Source organism: Squalius cephalus, assembly GCF_949319135.1.
Source record: "Squalius cephalus genome assembly, chromosome: 19".
Classification (NCBI taxonomy): domain Eukaryota; kingdom Metazoa; phylum Chordata; class Actinopteri; order Cypriniformes; family Leuciscidae; genus Squalius; species Squalius cephalus.
Window position 1 is genome coordinate 24,497,505 of NC_137140.1, and position 27,650 is coordinate 24,525,154.

The 27,650-nt window shown below is 37.8% G+C and overlaps 1 protein-coding gene across 2 annotated transcripts in view; it reads left to right on the forward strand.

Moving 5' to 3' along the window:
* Positions 1–454: 454 nt before the first annotated feature.
* The window catches only part of uts2r (urotensin 2 receptor), a 28,405-nt gene continuing 1,209 nt past the window's right edge, over positions 455–27,650 (forward strand). The window contains exons 1-3 of one of the 2 annotated variants that reach the window (XM_079851912.1): positions 455–911; positions 1,557–2,648; positions 11,120–15,038. In XM_079851912.1, coding sequence (XP_079708038.1) covers positions 860–911; positions 1,557–2,647 — 1,143 coding nt within the window. In that variant the 5' untranslated portion in view covers positions 455–859 and the 3' untranslated portion in view covers position 2,648; positions 11,120–15,038. Of the gene's footprint in view, positions 912–1,556; positions 2,649–11,119; positions 15,039–27,650 lie in introns of those variants that run through there. The other variant, XM_079851911.1, reaches the window with a different exon arrangement.

Genomic DNA, 27,650 nt, shown 5'->3' on the forward strand with positions numbered 1-27,650 from the left:
TTTGTTTTGCGAGGGCAGCTTTTTATGGTACATTATGTTCTGTGCCATTATTATTTCTCTTTATTTGGAGACACAGAAACACAAACGTGTAATACGAATCCCTATGTGTGTCAATCTCCTATCTGCTAGATGAATGAATGAATTCAGGTAGTAGCTCAATAGTCATTCACAAATAACACGCACACATACATTTCCAGAATGCCTCCTCGCAATGCTCCCCCCCCCCCCCCCCCCAACCAATCTTTCTCGCTTTCTCTCTCTCCCTCTCCTTTCCTCTCTCCCTCATCTCTCCTCCCACTCTATGCTAGTGCGTAGCTTTCTTTCTCTCTCTCTCTCTCTCTCTCTCTCTCTCTCTCTCTCTCTCTCTCTCTCTCTCTTCTCTCTCTCTCTCTCTCTCTCTCTCTCTCTCTCTTTCTCTCTCTCTTTCTCTCTCTCTCTCTCTCTCTACCCCTTGTAGGCATGCACTCTGTCAGTGGAGGAGAGCGTTTCGAAATCCAGCTGTAGCTCAAAGTGATCGCCTCCTTGGGCATATCCATCTAAGAGGATTCTGCCCTATTTTCCCTAGTACCACTTTCTTTGGCTGTTCTGAACCTGTAGGACTTTTTTTTCCTTTTATCTGTCACTCATATAGTGAGTGTTCTGCTGAAGAATAACAGAAGTTTTTCTTACATGGCTGAAGCACCCGCCTATCTCATTTGTGCTTTTTTATTGACGTGATCTGTGTGTCCTAACACACATGACAGAACTTAAGTCATTTCTTTTTGGTTCACTGGAATTTTTATTTATTTTGCCATTCAAGGATTTCTTGCTGACAACATGGTAAACTCGTCAGAGAAATCATGAGTTGGACTCATTGTAAATGCTAAACGTCTGTCTGCTTGGAGCTACGCCATCTGTGGAATTCAATAAAGGTAAAGCATTATTTTTTCTTCATTACATTTGACTCTGGAGGTCATTTGTCCGAAATGCCCTAGCTGTTATGGTAGATAAGCATATTTCATTAATTTGAGGGTGCAATGACTCGTTTCATATATTACATATTTAATTTGATGCTTAGTTATTAATCATTTGATAGAAATAGTTAATTAAAATACGCAGACTTTAAAGCAATTCTATCAAGAAGTGGGAAAGTTAATCCACCTCTCAGCTTAATTTTTCATTGATAGGAGTGGTGTGTTGTGTGTGTTTTTTTTTGTTTTTTTTTAAGAATTTAAGGCACACTAAATGATATACAACCTTATCTACACCAAAGATTACAATATTTTTTTTTTTTTTTTTTTTAAATAATTATTTTATGAACTTACAAAACAAGCCTTTAAAAGGAATTTAAGGCACATTAAACATGTCTAAGCTTGTACTATAGGTTCAAATATTGTTTTATACTAATTTTAAATAATTATTTTATTTATTGGAATTAAAGTCATATTAAAATGTTTGACCTTATATACAGCAATAGTAATTGAAGGTACACAACCAATTCAAATAAGATTTTAATGTCGTTTTTAGTTATTTTATTTAAACTTTTTAACCACTTTTGACCATTAATTTCTCTGTAGAGATGACCACTGTGTCAATGGAGACCATAGTGGCGATGGTGGAAAAGATTTCCAATGTCACCGAGCGTCCAGTAGAAGCTTCTACTGAAGACCTGGTTGCCACCTTCACCATTGGCACCATCCTGTCCCTAATGTGTCTGGTGGGTGTGTCTGGAAATATCTACACGCTCGTGGTCATGTGCCAGTCCATGCGCTCTGCTGCCTCTATGTACATCTACATCATCAACCTGGCACTAGCTGATCTGCTTTACTTACTAACGATTCCATTTGTAGTATGCACACATTTCCTGAAGGGATGGTACTTTGGAGACGCCGGGTGTCGGATCCTCATCAGCATGGACTTCCTTACCATGCATGCCAGCATTTTCACCCTGACTGTTATGAGCACAGAACGTTACTTTGCCGTACTCAAGCCTCTGGATACAGTCAAACGCTCTAAGAGCTACCGAAAAGCAATCGCCCTTCTGGTGTGGACGGCTTCGCTGATTCTCACCTTACCCATGATCATTAGCGTCCAGCTGATGACGGAGAGCTCCAAGCCAATGTGTCAACCCACACTGAGCCCTCTCTCGTATAAAATCTACATCTCCTTTCTCTTTGGCACGAGCATTGTGGCTCCAGGGGTGATAATCGGGTACCTATACATACGCCTGGCACGGACCTACTGGATCTCCCAGACTGAGACTTTCAAGCAGACCAAGAAGCTCCCGAACCAGAAGGTCCTGTATCTGATCTTCACCATTGTGCTCCTGTTCTGGGCCTGCTTCCTACCTTTCTGGATTTGGCAGCTTCTTGGTCAGTTCCAGCCCACGCTGGATCTCTCCACCAAGGCCAAGCGCAACATTAACTATCTGACCACATGTCTGACCTACAGCAACAGCTGCATCAATCCGTTCCTCTACACCCTGCTCACCAAGAACTACAAGGAGTACCTTCGCAAGAGACAGAGGACTTGGACGGCTGGCAGCTACCTCAACCGACGGAACCGCTTCCAGAGGTCGCCCCGTCGCTCCTTGTCCTCCAGCAGTCAGCAGTGTACGGAGAGCTTTGTTCTCGCACATTCTTCTCGCACCAACAACAGCAGTCTCTGAGGTAGGTCCTTGACCTTGTCTTGTTGGCCTTCTATCGGAACGACATGCTGTTTTCCAGACAATCTACTGTAAGTTGATGTGAAAGATAAAGATCCTGTCTGAATAAAACCAAATTTTATCTAGTTTAGCTTCATCTTTGCTTAGTCCAGCAGGTCCGTTTTGAATCAAGCCAGGGCCAGACTGTTTTAGTTTTGTGGTCATAGATCTGATTTTCTGGTTGGCACGTGTCCCTGCAAAGGGCTACAGATGATATATGAGAACTTCAAATGCTTGATTAACCTTTTTTGGTTGCTTATTATTATTTTTTAAATTGCCTTGTTCAAAAAGTTCACGAGTACACATATGACTAGATGCAGGTGAAGAAATGGAGAGACATTCAGAAAAAAATGCTTTGAGTAGGAGACAATTTATCATTTGATGAGTCACAATTCTGTTAAAGTGTATGGAAATCTTTCATTTATTTAAGTAGATCAAATGTTTAAAAAAAAAAAAAGCATTTTGAAACAGAACTATGATGTCACTTTTGTCTCAAGACAGTAATTGGTTCATAGATAATTGATCATATAGTGCAACTGCAGGTCTGAGTAAAATAGGCTACATGATAACTGGGTTCCACTGATTGGATCACATCACTAAATTACTCTCCAATCAGCAGACCTGCTACCCTCAGGATGATCTACATGATACTGAATGCCTGCATCTTATGAATGGCTGTAGACTGAAAGAATTAAGCTCTAACAAGGCTGGAATGGGCTATGAGGTTGAGTTAGGAAGAAAAATAAATTACTTGCAGTGTCTTTCTGCAATATTTCTGTCTGGAATCACTCAGGGAAAAAAACAATAAAACTCCCACCAGATTAGAACTTTATCTAATCCTAATATTTATTTTAATTTCCCACCAAATGACAAAATTAAAAACAGAGCAGAGAAATGAGAGAGGGAAAAACATACAAAAGCTCTTTTCTATTATAGGCTATGAATAATTCTATTCTATTAATGAATAATTCATTAAGCTCTCTCAGATCCAATTTGTGTTTCATTGTGTCTTATTCAGCTTTACACTATGCTTCAGCGGAGTACATTTTTGTCATTGGGTTTTCTTTAATGTCTACTAAAGATACAACAGGTAACATAATTTTAATATTCTTCAATTAATTTCTTTCTAATTTATGAAACATACTTCTGAGTATCAGACAAACTGTTATAAGAACTACATAGTCTTTCTTAAAAATAATCATAAATAGACTAAATAATCTCAGATAATATAATTATTTACTGAGAGCATTAGAACTCCACTTCACATGAATTGCAGCCTGATATGTCATAACAATAATTTCATTATTTTTACAAGCACTGTAAAAGCAAAAAATAAATACATACATACATAGATACATACATAAAAAAAAATTTTTTAAAAATTAAAAAAAAAACACAAACACAAAAAGTACTGGAATGATATTTTGACGAAAAAGTGCACAGTTATTTTTCATAGAGAAAAAGAAAAAGAGGGGGACAAAACTTGAGAGCTGAACAAGGTATCAAACAGCTGATTGAATCACTGCCATGATTACAATATCATCACTTCCCAGGTCTATATATTTTGTTGAGTTTCTTGTTTGTTTGTTTTTATCGTATTTTGCTTGCATTGTCTAACTTTAGTGCACTACTGAGAGAGGAAATCATTTAGCAGAGCAATGAAAACATTTTCTGAGGTCTTGCCTCTTGGGTGGATTTTGATCATCTGTTTTTGGTGGGCCATATGACCCACATTTAGGAAGTGATAGACATTGCCAGAAGGAAGACCTGTGTGTCCCTGTAGCTCTAAAAATAACCTGCCCTCTACAACAGCCTCTCCTGCAATGTCTCCATTTGGTGCAGACACTAAATCAACATTGCACGTACTGATTGCTCTTCCCTTGGGTTTAAATATTGATTCACCGACACAGAGGGTGTGATTGCTATAATTAGGAGGGTGACAAATATTACTTGTATGCCTGGTTTCACAGACAAGACTTAAGCCTAGTCCCTGACTAAAATGCATGTTTGAGCTGTCTTAACAGAAAGCAATTATATTAAAATATGTCAGTGCCATGCAATATGCACTCCAGTAATGTTTTTTCTAAGGCACATTTTAAACAAGTAATAAAAACTCGGTGAGTGTTTTAGCGCAATTTTCTCACCTCATGGGATCACAACACTTAGAGATAGTAAATCTTTTCCTGGATTTTTTTTGTGCGTTCCCGAGATTAGACCTTCCTTAACATAATGCCGAAAACCCAAAGTCTCTAGGTGGTCTGGTTGAGGAGTAGATAGAAGTGCAAGATTGGTGCGCACAGACGCACAGAACAGAAATCATGAGTTAACAAGCGCAATTTTGTCCGGTGGAAAATTGCGCTAAAAAGCTACTTAAATGTCCTAATTTAACTAAGGCCTAAGCCCTGTCTGTGAAACCAGTCCCCAATGTCAAAATCACACGAAATATAATTCTGAATTCACTATGAGCTATTTCATATATTTGTATTTATTTATGTTCATCATATAATATAGCATTTTACATGAACACCTTGTCTTTTTGTCAACAATTTTAATTTAATTATAAATGAATACACAACATTCCCATGGCACTCTGCCAAACAACCAAAACGTGAAGGTCAACATTTACATTTAGAACCTGCTACCTGCTGCTTATCTATTTTTTGCATAGTATATTTAGCTACATGAATAGCCTGTGACAGTAGAATGCAATTACCTGAATTTGCATCCATAATCTTTTACTTAAGGCCAAGATAATAACTTAACAAAAGTCACATTTAGCATTCAAATCAAAAGGAAGCGCAAAGTCAAAGTGTCCCCAGCAAAGCCCTAATTTGCTAACTAAACTCACCTTGACAAAGTTATTATATAGTAGGTAAATAAAAGTTAAATAATAAGAACCCCCTTAGTTGTTTCAATCTGGACACCAATCTTTTTCTGTCACCGAGTGAGAGACCTTATTTGTCTAGACGGTGGGCTGATTCATCTGGTACTGATCCAATAAGGATCCAAATCAATAGATCTCATATATTCCAGGAGCTCTTCCAGACCATCTTGAGCCTAGCATTAGATACTCCTGGCAGAACAATTGCATGATGATGAACTGTTATGATCTTTGAAATCCAAAAGTAAGAAGAATGGCACATATTTCTATCATTCTCTAAAAAAATAACCCTGGTTCTGTTCAGTAATCAACATTGTGCCTGCCCTACAAAAGCAGCAATCATACAGAGGTAGGTAGTAACGAAGTACATTTACTTCGTTACATTTACTTTAGTATTTCTTTGGAAAAATGTCACTTTTAAGAGTAGATTTAAAGGTACAATATGTACGAATTTTGTAATAAGAAATCCAAAAATCCCTTGCACAGTGTGATATATTTCCTGTAGTTGTGTGCTTACAATATCCCAAAAGTTCCCAAAGATTTTTAATTTCAGAGAAATTCCAATTTTAAATTATGGCTAGTCCCTGGTCATTGTCGCCTGTCAATGATGTAATATCCGCGTTATCCCTGGTTTCTGCTCGTTCTACCACAGTAACCATGGCGACAGATGTGGACAACTGCGTTACGTCTAGCGGTAGGCTTGCGCTGTTGTTGTTTCGTTCAAGCAGACTTTGGGACAAAAGGAGAACTAAATCGAGGATCAATATCAGTGTGGCGTTTTCGAGATGCCGAGAGCTTCGCGTCCGCGACTAACTTTGACTTGACAGAGTCAAGGACAGAGGCTCCTGCATGCACTTTATTAGACAGGTGAGCAAATGTACATAAAACTAATTAATGTTTTATATATATATATATATATATATATATATATATATATATATATATATATATATATATATATATATATATATATATATATATATATATATGGTCTGAAGTAACTAGCTACTTGAGTAGTTCACTGGATACTTTTTTACTCTTACTAAAGTAACTATTAAGATTATTACTTTTAAATATTTCTATACTTGTACTTCTACTTGAGTATAGTTTTTGGATACTCTACCCACCTCTGCAATCATAATTGATTTATAATTCACATTGATACCACAAATCTGCACTCTTTTCTACCCCGAACGTGAGAGAAAAACAGGGTAATTCGTTGCATTCTTGCTGAGAGCACTATTGGTAGCTGAAAGCATTATTATATTAGCCAAAGAATTTTGTAAATAAAAGCTCAAGGAATGGGGGAAGGATGTGCAGAACTTGACGGATTCTGCAGTAATATGCTGAGCTTTCCTTGCAGGGCTAGTTATAACAGCTGTGAGTAGCGAGCTGGGCGAGTGAAATACAAGTGCAGTGGCTGCAGAGAGATTAGAATGTTTAACGTTCTTTGGTAAAGAGTGAGTGAGTGAGATTCTTGTGCCGTGGGCTGTAATGAAAAAAAAAAAAAAAAAAAACTAGGTAAACAGGTTAAAGAAAATGAGAATCAGCAGGTAGTGCATCAACATATGCCCTGACTACTGAATATGTCTTATACAGTTTTGATACTGCAAAGTCAGATTATGCCCCAGCTACAAATGCATTATGCATTATACATACGCCACAGAGCTGCCTACATTAACTAATTAAAAACGACTGCAAGCGCAAACATTGCACAATTCTGGGTACATCAGGATATCTGAAAGGTATGCATTTGTTTGCTATACACAACGTGGTTGCATTGTTTTGTATTCCGAGTCGATAGGTGTGGGTGTATAGGTTGTAATGGAAATGAATCAAGAAACAGGTTCACTGAAGACCTGTTAACGGCAGCAGCTTACTGACCGACCCAGGACAGCTGGCTGAGTTTATGAGACCCCGAATACCTATCCAGTGACACCGGTCTGGGCATCTTATCTCGCACATAATGTATGTATGAACGCTCGTGAAAAATCCATTGTTCTGCATTATTATGATCTGTGCCTCTAGGTGGGATACTGGGATATCGATCACTATTTACAGGCCCACGGATTCCTTCTGTTCCACCATTGATCCGAGCACTGTAAATGTGTCAGGGTTTCCCCTTGAAGAGGACAGTGGTAAATGTGGTTTTCTCTGATATTAGAGGGTCACAGAGTTCCATCACCCAGCAGGCTACCGCAGTATCCGTCTTGAGGTGAGGTGAATGAGCTTCTACAAGGTCAGGCCATTACAGACAGTTGACACCGCCATCACTCACTCAGCACCTTGCTAGTTTTAATGCACACATCTGTGCTAATGACTTTTTGTGAAGTAATCAGTGCGGCTCAGATCCCTTTCGTCTTTATCCTGTCAAAATGTACAGGAAACTCGGCATGCTGTGCCAAAATGACCAGCTCCTTCCCATAAGCCTTTTCTTTTCGCAAACACTGGGAAGCATTTTTGTTAAGAAACATTACAGAGTTCTTAACTTTGCATCTATAAATATGTCCCCGTTTTAGATGAAAAGAAACTATGAGTTTGTTTTATTCTCTTGATTATTCTGATATCCACTGGAGGTTTGCCATGTTACGCTGAGAAGTTTACATGAAAGCTTTAGTTTTAGTGCTTTGTCAAGGCTTTGGCAATGTAAAAAACAAACGCTTGAATGATTGATGTTTTAATAGTACTTCCTTGTGCCTGTTTTTTCCTGATGTTTTAAGATGATGAATGATAAATTTGACTCTAGGGTGAGAGATTACAGAGTGTACTACTCAGTCTGTGTGTTTTTTTTTTTTATTTATCAAACAAAAAAGATGTTGTACAAAAAGGAAAATGATTAAGGTTACAATTTCACTTTAATCGTAAAAAACTTTAACCGTTTTCTCAAAACTAAGCACCATTTTCCTGTCACAATTTTAAAATAATATTAGTATATATTAAACAGTAATTATATTATATTATATTATATTATATTATATTATATTATATTATATTATATTATATATTTAATGCTAGAGAACTGCACCATGCACAGTGCTGATTTGTATACTTATTTTGGTAAATTATGTGCTAAACAACATAGGCAGCGTATGCAAGTTAAAGCAAAAAAACATTATTCATAATTTAAAAACAGCAAGCATAATTCATTCTGAATAAATTCCCAGCATAATGTTCGACAAAGAAGTCAAAGAAGAAGAAGCCCTTCAGTGCCTTAAGGATGTGTGCTGGAGTTTTTACCTCATGGGCTGATAATGGCAGATATCATATAAAAAGCATTTTGTCACACTGAGGTTTTGCACTCTCGGCCACTTGGATAACTAAGGAATGTTCTTCAGAGCATGACTAAGCCTATGAGACAAGGGCGTTACAACGGCAAGAGACAGATGAAAGAACAGGGATTACAAAGATCAACAAATTGAGGCATTAGAGGTCAGAGAGATCCATTAATACTTAAGCATTATCTTTACTGACATTGAGCACAGAAACATAATGTGAATGCAGCAAAGATATTAAACATCACAGACTTTAAACTAATATTCATTAACAGGTACACATTCTCATGTTAAAGACATTATGCATTTTATTATATTTCCCTCAGAAATCAGTTGTTGTTATACAGTCCTGTTAATGATATACAAACATACCCCTAATGTTTGTTGTATCTATCCGAACTACTTAAAGCCAACCTTTTGGTTGCAAAAGCCTACAATTGATGAGAAAAGTCAGGGCTGGTAGTAATTACAAGCAGATGTTTAAAAAAAAAATAATGAGCAGATGTGATTCACTAAATTTGAGCCGCAAAAGTTCAGCACTGTTGTCATGAATCGTGCCGTTTCCATGCATTCACAACATCGTGTTGATTCTGTACAGGGATTATTTATTAGAAGATAATCAATAATGTCACCACCAGATCTACCCCTGAAAATAAGTGAAAACGGACCTTGAAAGTCGATTTAGTTCCGAAATATTTACTTCTGGTGACCAGACAAACAGTATAAAATGAAGACATTATAAGCTTGTTAAAGAGGAGTAGCGGCATTCATATTCAATATTTGCTTAGTTTTCCCATTTCCCATTTCCCATTTACTGTTCCCATTGTTACTAATAATGAAAACACTCTTTTTAGCCCACCTCACTCCACATACCTGTGTAAGTTTAAGTCTTTAAAACATTTAAGAATCATTTAGACTAAACAAGTGTGATTGACATTGTGGATAGTTATGTGTGATTACATATTGCAATGGTGTTTGTACAAGGAAAAGAAAATACACAGTGGATGCAATGGGGCAATTGCTTATATTTGCATTTGTGTAATTAAAGCAAGCAAAATAATCTGCAGATTACAGAGCGGTTTGAGAAGAAATATCTGTCAATCCACTCATACTGTTCTAGAATGGATTTTTAGCCTGTGCATTGCTTTGAAATGCAAGCTTTTGATATGCAAAGCTTGTGTTTGGTATCCTCTGGAACTGTTTTGGTTGGCAGAGATGAAATATACGAATAACGAACTAATTGGCCAATTTTTGTCTGAAATTTAAGTTATGACATAAATGACTTTACATAAAACAATGCCACAATACTATACTGATATTTTTTTATATAATTAATTACATTTAATATTAGTTTGTTTTTGCTTGCAAACTTTACTCCTTATGTTCTCTCAGCGCTGTGTGTGCCTTTTCCTGGCATAACATTTGCTTACTGCAATAGCTGAGGAGTATATTTTGTTAGCCAAGATGTGTGAGTTTCCCAATGCCATGTGAAACCCTCAATGAGGGACTGGATAACAGGGTCATTTGATCCACAAAGCATCAGTAATGGAATAGCACAGCAGCTCTGTCCCTCTGTATTCTGCATTCCACAGGTGCAAGGCAATTAAAACAAAGATTCCGAGTAGTAGGGTGTATTTACATACGGAATCAAATTATTCTACAGTATGTTGTGCAAAAATATGTGTGCTGACCCTCTGTTTGTCTATCTTGTTTTGTCTTTGTCTGCAAGTGCATGGCCATGTCTGTATAGTTCATTATGAAACACATAACAAGACGTCACTTTCAACCATGCTTCAATATCTGACGCTCAAAGCACCCTTTAGCGTCCATATGAGACGCATAACCCTACCACAGACCTAAACCTACCCAACCGAAGCGTCTCATATTGACGCTAAGGGTGCTTTGTGCGTCGGATATTGACGCTTTCGAAAGCGTCAGTTACATGACGCCTAAACCTACCCATAACCGAAGCGTCACATATGGACGCTAAAGGGTGCTTTGAGCGTCAGATATTGAAGCATGGTTGAAAGTGACAAAAAGTGACGTCTTGGGTATGAGAATGTGTTGCGATGCCCCTTGATCTTTCTGTGTTGCAATGTCGTTTTACTCCCTTAAAGCGATAGTTCATCCAAAAACTAACCCTCAAGCTGTTTCAACTTTCTTTCCTCTGTGGAACATAAAATTATATATTTTGAGAAATGTCAGGTTTTTTTTCTTGTTTTTTTTCAATACAATATAAGTCTGTGTTAACAAAAATGGTTTATCTTCTTTTGTGTTCTGCAGAAGAAACGAAGGAACGAATCCAAAACACCCAAGACAAAGACGAAGCAAAACTTCTATAAATTCATGTTTTACCTGATTTTTTTTTCTTTTCTACTTTTAAAGTCACCTTAGTGTACTTGAGAACTCTAGCAAACTTTGAAATGGCTCTATTTTGACACTTCTGTTTCCCAGAAATGGAATGTGAAATTAGATTGTGTTTGACCTTAAAGGTGCTGTAGGCGATTCTCAGTTTTAGCCACCCCCGTAACTTCAGCCACAAGCCCTTTCTCCCAAACTTCTATAGACGTGACTGCAAACCTAAACGAGCAACTGACAAAACTTTCAGATTTACATACCTTTTATTGCTTGTAGCTTCATTGCTTTGCATCTGGTTAGGACAATGTGTGGTGTTGTCACCGAGACACGTTGATTCCTCATGACATCTATTTCTGTGCTATCTGTGAGGAAGTAGGGACATCTTATGTATGGTGTTCCAAAAAGCCACTTACAGCACAAATAAAGACACATATAACAGTCTCAAAAGTCACTTCCTGCTATTTCTTAAGTTACTATTTCCCCTTGGCAACTTCTTAGGGCTTTCTGGAAGTTGAAAATTTGGCTGATGGCTCCAGTAACACACATTAACACATCCATACACACACTCACACCTCATCATTTTACCATAATCCTATCTCTGCGGCCCATGCTGTGAGTTTCTCTTTTCCCAAAGATCAGAGCGGTGAAGCTTTCGGCTTGTTTTGAATGGAGAGGAAGTCCTTGAAGGTGTTGCAGCTGAGCTTATGGGGATCAGCAGGGTGAGCCAATAATTAGAGTTATGTGGAGTGTCCGGGAGGAGCGGAAAGAGGAAAACTGTGAGCTGGGACAATGCCGCAGTGCAAGCTTGGGGCAGGGAACACAGGATAGGGCAGGGTGTCTCTTAGGAGAGTTATAGCTCCACACTGATTCCAGGTGCTGCGCACTGACTGGTTTTGTTTTTCTAAGTGCTCGGAGAGGGAGGGCATTGCCGCAACGGGTATTCTCTCAGGTGCTAGAACCATTAAGGCAGCAGGAACTCAGATATGATATATGGTCTTGATGCACAATCCAAGAAAGACAAATAAAGTCTGTGCAAACAGCCTCTGTGCGGCCTTCTGGCCTTTGAGATTTAATGGGGAAAAAAGAAGCTGGATTGGACAATGATGATTGTGCTGTGATCGTGCTCTCTGTAGTTAACTTATAAACACATTGTCCTCTGTAAAATGACTGTTGTTGCAGAACAAATCACTTGTTTAATTGTTCTGGACTGCTTGTTTATGTTCGGGAAGAACATCGGTTTAGTTTATCTCAGCTGGAAGTAAAAGGTTTTGCTGGCTCAGTGGTTTATGTAATTGTAGCCTATATTAAGATTGGACCCCAGTGTCGAAATTGCAAGAGATTGGAGACCTTCATGATAAATTATCTTGAGGGTGAATCGTGGCTTATGGAGCTGGTTTATCTGTGCATTTATTTGTGTGCCTGTACTTCAGCCTTGAAAGGATAATGGGAAAAACGACTGCATTTTTACACTGACACTGAATAACAGCTGTATACTGTCTAAGCCACATGGTCTCTAAACTGATAATCACAGTGGAATAGAGATTATTCATTGCACAGAGGGACTGTGGTTTTCTGTGGTATTGCCGAATGTGATTTGCATGATTCATCTAAAGGGATAATCATGTATGGGGGAAGTCTGAACACACAGTTCACACTTTAACTCACTTCCTGTTAGATGTCACTTTACAGGACCATGAGATAGCAGGCTGGCTTAGAATTGTCACACCTTTAATACTGCCTCATACTGATACTGATCAGTAGTTCCCTTTTTATCAGTAACTACAACGTTATGTCGACTGACAAATGGGGTCTCACTTGGGAGCCCCAATTATCTCTGAGTTTTAGAAAAATGGTCAATGCAATTGGCAAGTGGAATTTGCATGCCAAGTCACTCCCCCATACATGCGGGGATATAAGATGGTGGCACGCATCCACTCATTCAGATTTTCACTTTGGAGCTGAGTGTTAGCATGCAGCGATCACTCTTTCCAGTCACCTGTAAAGAAGAGCGTTCTCAGAAAGAGCATGCAACAGAGGAAAGGGTGGTGAAAGGGTGCATTCAGCTGTGTTTCGCCATTCAAAAAAGAGCATTTGCACAATTAAGTGTAGCGATCCCCCCCTGAGTGCTCTGCCGCAAAAGAGAAGATTTTCCTAAAAGAGCAAGCACGGGTGGTGAGCATCTTTTTAAAGATGCCTTTCAATCCATGTGTTTCTGGATGTGATTATCTGATGGCCACGATCGCTGTCTTCCATGTCTGAGCCTCGAACATGCTGAGATGGCGTTCGTGGATTGTTCATTCTCTACACTGCGAGAGCATGACCTTGTCGGCATTGCAATCGCGACTCTCCTTTGTGAAGGCAAGAGTCCCCTCTGCTGTTACCCAGCCCATCTCCACTGCACAAGGCAGAGCCGTGAATCTGGTTAACACACTGGGAGACCTGAGGGTTACAATCGGAGCGTTCCGTTAATCTAGGAACTGCGCACAGCGACTGACCTCACGGCACCTTACTTTCCCACCCGGTCCTGGTTCTCTGACCTGATGCTCCTCTCGACAGCCCCTCTGTGGCAGATTCCCCTGAAGAAGGACCTTCTTTCTCAGGGACGGAAATCTGGAACCTCCAAGTGTGGCTTGACACCATCACTCAAGCCAGAGCTGAGTAGAGTCTGTTTGCTGAGTAGTACTCTTCTCGGCAGGATGACCCCCGGAAATGCCCAATCAGCTCTGTGCTTTCCTTCCTGCAAGAGAGGTTGAAGAGGAGGCTGTCCCCCTCCTCCTTTAAGGTGTATGTTGCCAGGCCTTTTCAGTCAGCGAATCATGCCTTGAGTTTGGGCCGGCCCTTCCTAATGTGGATCTCACTTGGAGACCCCAGCACATATATGTGCCCAAAGTTTCCACCACTCCTTTTTGGGACCAGGTGGTGAACTTGCAAGCGCTGCCTCCGGAGGATGCCTCCGAGGCATTACTGTGTCCCGTTTGCACCCTGTGTATTAATGTGGACCGCACGCAGAGCTTCAGAAGCTCTGAGCAGCTCTTTGTCAGCTTTAAAGGTCAGCAAAAAGTAAAAGGTTGTCCCACTAGATAGTGGATGCCATTGCCTTGGTGTACCAATTCCAAGGTGTGCCGTGCCCCACTCGGAGTGTTGCCTCCTCCTGGGTTTTGGCAGACGGTTTTGGTACGAATGCCTTCTTTGTTTTCCAGGTGAGTTCCCCACTTGGCGAACCCTGGATTGAGTTTCATCCGATCATCTTTCGGCAGTCAGATGCGGCGGACGCATCCAACTCCAGGCCCAGTTCTCGAGATGCATGCCCGGTTGGTCAGCCCTTGTACTGGGCAAGTTGCCCCATATGCTGCGATTCTTCTTTGGTAATCCCATATGTGTATTCTTCCCTAACGATAAACCCAGTCACTAATCAGCGACAGTCCTACATACTACACCCTATGTAAACTTATTTCAAACTACATTTTTATAATAATAAGAATTTTGTGATGGATGTTGCAGATTTTAAGTTTCATATAAAAACTATTTTAACAGCATTTTGACAATTATTTTAGAATTATTATGCATGTATGTTTTGTGACACTGCAGGACTATTTGAAATGAAATAATGAACACAAAAAGGGATTTTAAGTGGTGAAAAACTAGTCAAAACCCCTAAAATATACACTCCTTTCATAAACGTATTTAAATATGTATCTAAAATATTCATAGGGATTAAAAGGATGTTCCACCGTCAACTATCTATACTCTAAATTTCAAACAAAACACTTGATGATGTTTAAAAAAATGTCGATGTAATTTGTCAACAACCCATTAAAACTGTATTATGAACATCTGCACAAGCAAATAAATAAATAAATAAATGAATGAATGAATGTTATTATTCTGTATTTTCTATATTCTCTACCTTACACTGGTATACATAATGTAGAAGAAGGGAAAGTAATTAATTCATTACACCCATATGGCTCTGTGATAATTTGAAAAGCCGCTGATTGGTGGGTTTTCACACTGAAATAGTTATTGAGAGAGCTTCTTTATGGCCTGTGAATTTCGTTAGTGTGTCCTTGCAGGAGAAAGTGACCTAGAGAGAGGTGTCAAGCAGCTTTATAAAGGAATGTGGTTCTCGTGCCCTCTGGCTCAGATCATATTGCAGGCTTATGTCATGTTCCCCTGAGATATGCTCTTCAATTCACAGCTGACTGTCTCCTCGGTGGTCAAAGTCCTGAGGCATTGCAATAATCACTCACCCCTTAACAAAATACATCACAAAGCCACATAACACTTGCTATAACAATTACATCTGTACTAAATTTGGTTTCCAGAGTATTCCAGTGAACATTATTAGTGGAATATTCCGAACATTTGTCTCGGTTAAGAGCTCCGCTTAATTTGCTTAATTTGATTTTGGAGGTGAGTGAACCTTCTAATGAAAAAATATTACATGATAAAATGTTTCTAATTAGCTATTAATCTTACTGACCCCAAACTTTTGCACTGTAGTATATATGATAGCAAAAAAATTTTTAAAAAAGATTAAAAATAAATTATTAACATACAAAAATCAAAATAAATTATTAACATACAAAAATCACCTACATGTGCTATTATTCTTGCTTTAGACACAAACAGTACAAGGAGATCTCTTTTTTTCAATCAATTGTGTGGGAATGCCTTTGTCTGGCACTAACTTGATGTAACTTGTAGCCAACCCTATCTCATGACAAATTCGTAACAATTTAACAAAGTGGCTAATTCGTACGAATTAGTAAGATTTTTGCTAAATCGTACATATTTTACGAATTGCCGAATTCGTATGAATTCATACGAATGACCTACCCCTGACCCCGCCCCTAAACCTACCCATCTTGTGGGTTTAGACAAATCGTACAAATTCGTACGAGTGAGGTCGTAGTGAGTCACCTTTCACAAAACGTCAGCTTTTTAACTATTTCTTGGGTGGTCTTGTGTGTTCAATGTTTAAAAACCACTTTATATATATTTTAATAATGTGAATATTAGATGATTGTTTTGCAAATAGATTTGTATGCTACCCAACAATGATTTATAAGAAACAGAGGACGTCTAGAAAACATCTGAAATGATCTTTCCCAATGATTTGGATAAATGCCTAAAGAAAGTGATGGCGCAGACTGCTTCAGACTAGCCGTTACACACTAGACTGCATGTAGGCAATAGGGTAGATTGCTCAAGAAACTTGGCAGACATCCTACAAAGATAATGATTGAAGGTGAACCCTAAACTAAAAACATACAAAGGCAAGCACAAACACTATAAGATCTACTACTGGCTGAACAAAAACACCATGTGTGAGTATCAGTGGGGGCCTGGCTGATGCAAGGCTTATTAAAATCTGTTCATAAGGTTGAACTGGTGCCTGAATTTTGCTAATTAGATCTTCTCTGGATTCCTATACGGCAAAAGGCAGCCAGCCAGTGCACCTCCATTGAATGAAACAAACTAAGTGGCATTACATAACATCATAGGCTTACGCTTTTACCTTTAAAGTTCCTATTCGTAATATGATAAAACTGCATTTCAATGAGGAAATTTAGGATGATAAAATTATGCCATGACAGTGGCTGTGTCCCAAATAACACACTTGACATGTTCTTGCAGTCTTGAGATGTTTATCACAGGAACTGTAGGGTGTCCCATTTGTCATCTTACATTTCAAAAGAGTGCTCATGACTGCTGCCCTTGCGACTGCTATACGCCCTTTATGCACACTTCAGCCGAGCATGCAATGATGCTGACAGTGCATTCAGATTACTTTCTTTTTGTGTTATGTGTTATATATGACAGTTTATGTGCCTTTGTCATTAGACAAAGTGTAGACTTTAAGGGCTGAAAGGGTTTAGGTATAGCACAAAGTTTTAAAAATGACTTAAATTTTTTATTTTATTCACCAACACATTGTTCCAAACCTGTTTGACTTTCCATCTTCTGTGGAACATAAAAGAAGATATTATGAAGTATGAATGGATTTTGACATAATGAAAGTCAGTGGGGTCCAATGCTGTTTTTATTTCTTGAGTATCAGGGGAATTATTATTTTTTTTCTACATGCACTCTTAATTACTATTTTGTAATCAGAAATGACTTTCAGAAAATTCATTTAGATTGGATTAACCACTGGATGATTCAAAGTGAATTAAAAAAGAATGTTTGTAAAGAGTTTCAATGTAATGTGAGTTTGCTCAATTTAAAAAATAAACAAGTTGCCTGCTTTAAAGTCATGTCTGGTTTTGTCATAATGACACCTGAATGGAAACACACTTGTTTTACTTTTAACATCTTGAGTTGTGAACAATTTAGTGGGTTGCACAAAAGAGACATTATTCACATGCGGAATATTCACACTTGATCCTGTAAAAAAGTTGAACGAAAAGCATGATCAGTTATAGCCAGATCACCAAGGGTTACACATGATTTATCTTATCCAACTTTACTTGGACTAGAAGGCAGCCTTTTTCATTACAGGTTCTGCAATGTTAATCACAGATGTGCTCTTTCTGTGAATGCCTCGATACTGCCTTTTATTTCCTGCATCCTTAGTAATTATTCAGAGCACCTGTGGTGTGAATAAATCGTTTGGGTTGTGAGTATAAACCTGAGTTGGAAATATTTGAACACATAATAGTTTATTTTTCCTCTTGAACTAATTAAGATTTTGTTTGATGTAGGTTAGCTTGCAAACATATAATTTGTTCAAAGCTGTTTACCAGAAACCGCTTATAATGGAGTTATCATCCAATCCGTTATCTCCTCTGAGCATTAAAAGCCCTGACCTCTGAAGAAATCACCTGTGGTCTTTAAGATCAGGTGTTCCAATTAGCATCCATTCCATGCACTTGAGACATTATGCCATGGAAAAATCACTAATGAAAAAAAGTTTTCAGAGCAAAGGCTATTTATGGCAAGCATTATTTTAAAAGGACACAGAGAACATGACCATGTGATGACATTATTGTTTCATCTAAGTAAACGGTAATTACATGTTATTCTTCACCAAAGCATGTGTGCGACTGTGTAACAACCTGAGATTAATTAGAAGGACATCTGTAAAGCTGCTTGGAGATCTTAATTATTTCCACTTGTGTTTCGATCATATATCCTGGAGAAAAGTGTTTAATTATTTGATTTGGTCTTATCATGTGTTCTTTTTTCCCAAGGGTATTGTTTTCTGAAATAGTCATATATTACTTTCCACTTGTGTTACTGAACCCTGTCTTTGTTTTGCACGGTTATGTGGCATCATCTTGCTTATTGAAGGGTGGCACGTAAGTAATTGTGTGCAAGCAAGTGTGCTGCAGTGTTTCCAGTTTTACTGCAACTGTTGGGCAGAATCAGAACCGGAACAAATACAAATACGGAACCCTGAGAGCTCAGCCGAATCCTTCAACCTTGAATTTTGATGAGAGTCAGGTAATTTATACAGAATGTCAGCACATGCAATCATGCACTATAACTATGTCGATTTTAAGGCAACAAATACTAAATGAAAGTACATATGACTGTGGAATGAACTACAATGGGAATGTGAAAGAAACAGCTTTTGAAAAGTAGAAAAACTATTATGTAAGTATTGAGTGTTTTAGTGAAGTATGACCCAGAAAGGTTCTCGCTAGGGTATTTTGTTGCCTTCATAATGATGTAAGATCTATTAATGCAGCAGTTAAGTAGAAATAATTATATTATTCCAGATCCAGAATGGTGTAAAAAATTTGGATGCAAGTTTTATGCTCTATTTTCTGCTCTCAATACAAACTGCAAAGGAATTCACATAGGAAGGACACCCCAAATTTCCACCAGTGTGTATTTGTGCCTTTTATGGCAATGAACAAATTGAACCTATACTGTTCACATTTTTGGGGTCGGTATGATTTTTCAAATGTTTTTGAAAGAAGTCTCTTAAGCTCACAAAGCCTGTATTTATTTAATCAGAAATATAGTAAAACCAGTAATACAGTGAAATATTATTACAGCTTAAAATAACTGACTACATTGTCACCTGATCCTTTACTATATCATCAATGTTGATAACAGTTGTGTTGCTTAATATTTTTCTTGAAAACTTGACATTTCTTTCATGAACAGACAGTTCAAAAGAACAGCATTTATTTTAAAAAAATAAAATTAAAAAAAAATGAAAAACTTGAATTTTTTTTTTTTTTAAATCTAAAATTTTTCTTATTAGTTTTACTTCATTTAGAAGACTTTTGGACCCTACCATATATTATGAGATAACTGACAGACTGATGTTTTTTAACAGATACTTCCTCACCAAAACAATTTGCACAAAGCACATACATAGCCATTACCATCACAGGTAACTGCTTTTGGCTCAATTGCTTGCTCATCTAAGCCTAAAATGGGGTTAGTGGGTCTAGACGCATTCTGCCCAGAGGTTCTGTTTAAATGATGTAATTTAGCCGTTCTGACAGTTATAAATGAAGAGTAGCGCAAAGTGATTACAATAGTTAATGTAAAATATTGATTTGATTTTTGTTGTTGTTGTGATTGAAAACTGAAGTCCACTTCTCAAATCCTCTCAACAGTGTATAAGATGTTGCAGAGTTATGATAAACAGAAAAGGCACATTTCTGATGAAGCACCTCTAATCCTGCATCAAGATGCATTGCTTCCCTGTTATAGGGCAGTTAAAGGTTGTCCCTGTCAGCTGGTATTTTTGCTCAGACATGGACTCAAAGTAAATCATCATTGACGAATACGTTGTGTGCTTTGTTACCCGCGGCCTGCCTTTCAACTGCGGCAACCAGACTAATTGCCAAGGCTGTCTCACTGGGGCAATCTGAGGTGAAGACCCTTGTTCAAGGGTCCTGTTGTGATTGAGAACACAATGTGTCCCCAGTGTCATTTCAACCTCACAATGATACTTAACCGTCCAACTACCTCTGACTCTCTGGATGGTGTGTGATCAGTTTTTCCTCAGGCACTTCAACATTTCTTAAAGATGATGTCCATCATATTGAAAACAGTGCAGATAAATGTCAGAGCTGATGCTAAATACCTCTGGTATTTTAAACTCAGCATATTACATTTTATTTTGAAAATATAGTGCATAAAGATCAGTATGGAAGCTTGTTTCCGTCACTGAATAAAAAAAAAAAGGTAATTGCGACTTTTTATCTCACAATTCTGACTTTTTTTCTCACGATCGCGAGAAAATCGAAATTCTGATTTTATATCTCACATTTCTGACTTTTTTCTCACAATTGTGAGATAAAGTCAGAATTGTGACATAAACTTGCAATTCTTAGAAACATTCTGAGTCTTTTTTTTTCTTTAGTTGAGTTTATATCTCACAATTATGAGAAATGAAGTCAGAATTGTGAGATATAATCTCACAATTGCGAGAAAAGTCAGAATTGTGAGTTTATATCTCGAAATTCTGACTTTATAACTCGCAATTGTGAGTTTATATCTCACAATTCTGAGAGAAAAAAAAGGCAGAATTGTGAGATAATTTCTTTTCAATTGTTTTATTCCGTGGTGGAAGCCTCCATAGATCAGAAATGTCCAAACACTTTAAAGGCAAACATATATAATAATAAAAAATTCCTTCCAATATTGGTTTGTCAAATTCTGCACACAGAGGAGCATGTGTATCGTGCATGTTTTTGTGTTTATAGATTGTGTATAGTGTCAGCATGTCTGTATGTGTGTGAACTGTACAGCACTACAGATGGAGCTAATTGAGGGAATGAGTCACAAAGGATTAAGTAACAAAGATCATACATTAGTGCCCCGGGTTCACTCGTTTGATGCATTTTTCCTCACCTTTTCCTCACCTTCCACACATCATCCGTACAAGACATGATAGGGGAGTTTGAAAAACACAAACACCCCCCCCCCCCCCAAAAAAATCTTTTCAAGATTCATGAAATGCATTTCTTTTTTCCTTTAAAGAACAAAGAGGTAGTGTTTCCATGCCTTGCCACAAAAATAACTAAGGAAATGGAAACTAGGGGAAAATATCTTCCTCTGATCTCTGGGACTGGGACTTCACTGCAGGGTTTACTTACACAGAAAACACAGTGGCACTGGTGTGCACACACTTCTGCCCATTCACCCGCTGCTATAGCTGCTGTTCACTGAACTAGCCATTATCAGGACTTCAGCAGAGACAGCTGATCCAGAACTTTACATTATCCATTCACGGGATGCATCCAAAAGGACCTTGCAGGATTTGTCCATGAAAAAAAGCAGTCAATGCCCTTAAAAGCATCTAATTTATATAATAAATAATTGATAAAACATACTGGAACATATTTTAATTATCATGAAGGTGAAATAAGTGATGAGTGGATGTTACATTTCAAATGAAGCAAGATAAATAGTTGATTTAGATGATACCACTCCTCCTATTCATGAAACATTATTCAAATAATTTTAAACCAAATGTAAAAAATGTATTTCTTACCTCAAAGAGCAAATCTCAAATCACATAACAATTTAACTTCTACTGTCACTAAAATGCACAATGTATTGCAATCATATGTTATTGGCAGACAATTGTGAGTTTTTTTTTTTTTTTTTTTTCAGTATCAACCAATATTGTTTCCAAATTAATACTCAGCAAGGACACATTAAATAGACCAAAAGAGACAGTAAAGTCATATATACTGCTGTGTATGTATTCTGTTAAAGATTTATAATTAAATGCTGCTTTTATCATAAAAGTATCATGGTTTCCACAAAACATATATGAAGCAGCTCAACTGTTTTCAATATTAATAATAATTAAAAATTGTTTCTTGAGGGCCAAATCAGCACATTAGATTTGTGAAGGATCATGTGACACTGGAGTAATGGCTGCTGGAAATTCAGCTTTGCCATCACAGGAATAAATTACATTTTATAATATCGAAATAGAAAACAGTTATTTTAAATTGCAATGATATATGACAATGTTGCATTTTTTATTGTATTGATGCAGTCAATAAATGTAGCCTTGCTGAGCATAAACATAAAAAAAAAAATTAAAAAAATCTAATGCAAACTTTATGGGTTAGTTCACTCAAAAACTAAAAGTATATCTTAATTTACTCCTCCTCATGCCATTTCATACCCATTTGACTTTCTTTCTTGTGTGGAACTAAGATGTTTTGAAAAATGGGGTCCAAATAACATACTGTAGACTTTCATTGTATGGAGAAAAAAAAAAGAACAGTCAAAATATATTCTCTCTCTTTTAAATATCTTGTAAAAGAGATTTCACACTGGGCCCAAAACATCACTTAGTCAGAGGACACCAGGTGCCCCAAACGGATCCAATATAGCATTTATAACAAACATCTCGCATGCACAAAACTGTCAGGGAAAAGGCACCCTGTGTGATGACATTCTTTCATGGTGACTGGAAAATAAAATGTGACTGAATCACACCGTGTCACCTAGGGGTCTCAACACACATCATCACACAGTATCCAATTCTGTTCAGCGCTTAACCAAAGACACAGGGCTGTGTAGAAGAGAAGTGCCCTGCAGTACACCGATAAGCACAGGGGATGAAACTCGCTGGGATTAACTTAAATGAGAATGGGATGGAGGTGATTCTGGAAGCCAGGCTTCATGACAAAGTGAAGTGGTACAAACACTTCTCCCACCTGCCATCTCTATATCAGGAGGATGTGTAACACATACTCATAATAACGGAAATTTAGAAATCCTGCTTAATGGGCTTTTGCATTATACTCTGTTCCTCCCTGCTAACCTGCAAATGAAAGCACTCTGATGAGGAAGCTTTGGCAATACTGTACTATTCAGATGGCATGCTTCAGGGGTGTACTGGCCAGGATTACTGTGCCGGCACACGATAGATGGAGCACAACTGATAAGGACAATGAGAGAGAGAGAGAGAGAGAGAGAGAGAGAGAGAGAGAGAGAGAGAGAGAGAGAGAGAGAGCGAGAGAGAGAGAGAGAGAGAGAGCGAGAGAGCGAGAGAGCGAGAGAGCGAGAGAGCGAGAGAGAGAGAGAGAGAGAGAGAGAGAGAGAGAGAGAGAGAGAGAGAACCATGGCACCTGTTGACATTCGATTGCTGCTTATGTGCCCTCTGGCTGGTTGCCCTGCCCTCAGTTTCTAGTCTGCCTATCGCTGTCCACATCTCACTGATTTACAAAGCATTTCAGGTCATTCCACAGACCGCACCATAATGCACTGTATTATGGTTTTCCACTGCCAGCCAAACACTATATTCCAACAGCTTGATTTAATCAGAAACAGCACAATAGATTTACTAGTCCAATAATTTAGACCATCAATCAGACCACAGAACAACAACCTGCTTTTTATGTATTTTCCCCCATATTTTTCACAGATTCCTACAGTATTTTAATTCTCTTAAATTCTCAGCAGATAAATGAGAGGTAAATCAAACAGGCTTATCCTGCAGGCAATGATAGAGAAAGCAGAAAACCTTGGTGACTAACACCACCGAAAATATCCTTAAAAAGACTATCCCCAAAACATATACATATTCTCACCATTTCATAGTTTTTTATAACCAGCCAGTGCTTTTCATTGTTGTTGGTGAATTAATCAGGCTGGCAGTTAAACAGGTTTATCGGGCTGGTATTGAAATAGACATTGTGTGACCTATAAACGTGTACAAATAAGTACAAAGCACAGAGAAGAACAGGTAGGACAGATAGCATATACAAGTGCACAGCATTCTGGTTCATTTGAAAATAGATGACTTTGAAGTCAAAAAATGGTAATGAAAGGTTAATCTTAACATTCTTGCTGTTTTAAATCCGTTTGCATGGAAAATAAAACGGCTTTTATTAGGCTACTGATATGACTGGAGGCTACATTTCATTTGAATTTACATTTAAACATATTTTTAAAAGTACTTTTCATTTCTTTATAAACACAATTACAAATGCAGTGCATTCAAACCCCTAAAGAGTGGGATCTATAATCTAGAACATTAAAAGGATATCTTATTTCCATTGTGCTTTGAAGCAAGGTACTATGCCAGAAGGGACTGACCATATAGGAAATGTAGGCCTATGGTAAGTTGCATAGGATAAAACATGCCTAATAAATAATTAGGCATATAAAGTAAGAAAACAAAGGGTACTAAGCTTTATATTTATGTAGTATACAAACAGTTTTGAACTCAAACATCAAAAGCTTGGAGTGAGCTCAACAGAATTCATGTCAATTGGAAAGGCTCCTAAACAGTAATCACTGTATCACCCAAAGCCCAAGAAGCAAACTGGTGCGTCAGTGCTCCTGGAAATGGAGATTGTCAAAAGCTTTTTTTCCACATTTTCTTTTTGTATTGTATTTTCACTAGTGATTGGACTGACTTAAAGTAGCGTGAAAGGGCCGTACAAAATTACAACCGCCCTAAAGGGAATCAATTTTGGTCGACCAGAATATACTCAGAATTCAGGGCATCACTCATAGAATGCTGCTGTAGGTGCTAACAGACCAGATGATGCTTGGTGCCTGACTAAATCTGGTTTATTGGATTTCCCCCTCTTTCTTTCACCCAGAGATGACATTTCTTCTCTATTTCCTAGTAATCACAGTAAGGAGATTGTGGGTTGTTCTGCCTGGCTGCTCAGCCCCTGATCTTCTGGCCCTGATGCAAAGTCATTCTGTTTATAATGAGCACAAGCTTCATTTATTTTGGGCTCATTTCTAATGACCGCTGTCTAATAATGTCTTCTTCCTGTTCTTGCCTTTTCTGGAGAAAATTTGCTTATTGCACATCAGGAGAGAAGTCTATTTTTAAAAATCTAAACAAGAACTAATGGAGAATGTGTCTGCTGAATGAATATACAAAAAATCGTTAGTGGCAGATATGCAATTTATCTTAGGTGTTAAGAGGAAAACATTTAGGAGGGACATTTTTGGACATGACATGATTTTGGTTGGTAGGATCTCAGAGATTTTTGGGAAGCCTGTTGCACAGCTAATGTAATTCAAACAGTTGGAGATAGATTGCAGTGTAAACAATCTGTCTGCTAATCTGTGATCGGTAGGGCTGCGCGCAGCTGGTCTGTCCGGCAGATGTCACCTTGCTGAAATCCCACTGTGATAATTCCTCGGATGAGAACCTTCGTGATTCTTTTATTGCCCAAAGTAATAGCCTAAATGGCCACTGACAGTTGCACATATAGCAACATACCCCTCTGATTTAGGGTTAGAATCATTTACTTCACTTGTAAGTTATGATTTATGTTGTTTCTGCTGTGTTGCCATCTTAATTTAGGTGTTTTTATTTAAGAAATAGCACATTAGCAAGAGTGTTATACTGCTAATTATGCTACAACAATTAAATAAACAAGAAGTTAATGAGAACATGCCTTTTTAGACACAGTATTTCCACTTACTTTGTCTAGTTTTGCTCCGTGATGGAAAATACTTTCTGGCACAATATAGCTGCCATCACATCATCCAGGTGGATGCTGCACATTGGTGGTGGTTGAGAAGATTCCCCCCCTTCCATGTAAAGCGCTTTGAGTACCCAGAAAAGCGCTATAAAATGTAATGAATTATCATGAGTAGTAGTAGTATTATTAAAGCATAATCAATTGTTGTTTTTCCTTTCTGAATAAATCGGTGTGTTTTCAAACTTCAAAGGGTTTATTATGATATGCCCAGTTCCCTGTACAATGAAATTCTTACTTTGCTTTTCCATCCTGAAATGCCATTAAAAAAAGAAAAAAACATGTAAATTACAAATATACATTACAAATATACAAATAGTGTTTGTGCAAATCTGGGTGCCTGTTTTAATGAATTGGTTAACTAAATGATTCAATGACTCACTCATTAAGCAAGTCACTTTCATTTCTGACTGAATCAGTTTTTGAACTAATTGATTAACAGAATAAATCAATATCACATCCAAAAAGTCATTAACGTGTTTCATTCCTGAATCAGTGTTGTTAAACTAACAAATAGGTTGAATGAGATTCAAGGACGTAGTCATAAAGACAGCCACCTGGTATCGACCTTAGTTAGGGGAGCGCCATATTTAATTTTTGGCACAAATGAAAATGAGGCTATGAGGTATAGAATTACAGTGCGTTCAATGGATTGTACTGCGGTTTGACAACATACTGATTGCTCAGCTGATAAAACATCTTTCAGGGAAAAATAAATAAATTCAGTGGACAAAAACAGTTTTAAAAGTTGCAAGTTACATGAAAATTGCATGATCTATGAACTTTGTACAGTGTTTGCCATTGTAATCTCTGTAAATCTATCCCTCACAGCCTTGTGAATTCAATATGGCGTCTAACCTGACTAAGGTCTATATTGATGTAACCTGCATGGAGAAAGAGTCAATGCCTGTCAGGAACCTACAAACACAGTGGAACTTCACTCTGCCAATAAAATTGGGCCGGAACTAACTGTTGTATGAGGATGCAATCTTCTATTTACATAATTCAAAAGATGCTACACTGTAAAAATGACATAAATTGCTATGCAGTGTTAAAATAAATATTCAAGTGTAGATTCATGGGAAGAATGTAATGAAGTTTAATGTTAAATATTATACTACTGAAATGACCTTCAAGACTTAACACAGTCAAGTATTTGAGTGAGCAGTGCTTACACAAATACACAGAGGCAACCGGTTCTCAGTTCACTAGGTCAACAAATCTGTGAAGCAGCTGAATAGATATTTCTATTATTACTGTGTTATTTAAAGCACAGGCCTATATCTCACCTTCTGATAGCTTCAAGGGTTATGGAAGATTTTGACTCATGTCATGACAAGACACAGCATACACCAGCTGCTGTGTGTCAGCACCTTCCTGGGCAATGGGACAGGCCTGCAATCCTGACACAAAGGTGTTTGATTCCACATTATTCTCAGGTTTATATGCAAACAAAGCTGTGGGACTGGACTCAATATGGTAGGTTATGACATGCGAGGGGGCAATATGGTCACCAAAGAACTGGAGTGCTCTCATAATTATGCTTTTCAGTACTTTTTCAGAACTATTTTGATTTTTTTTTTATTGAAACATAGTTTTCTTTCATTATAAGGTTAGCAACAGAGAAAACCTCAGACAACTACGAACATCATCTATATTCCTCTGGATAATTGGATAAAAAGAGGCATTTATCGCCCTTTGTAATTCAGATGTCAAGTAAATCTTGTTGTTTGCAATGCCATTGTTCTCAAACAGTTTGCAGATTGGGAAATGCCATTGCAGAGCCAGACCTCTATAATACTGAAGCAAGTATAAAGTGAAGCAAATGATACCTGTTTTTACCTGTATTAGAGGCCAGAATCTATAAACCACCATTTTTATGGATCACACCCTAGGCAGTGCATTCTAGTAATCGAGCACTACCATAATAGGTAATAGGAAAATGTAAGCTAGATAAAGCCGTCTTGGCCCCTATGCACTGCTTAATCAATTCCACACAGAGCAAA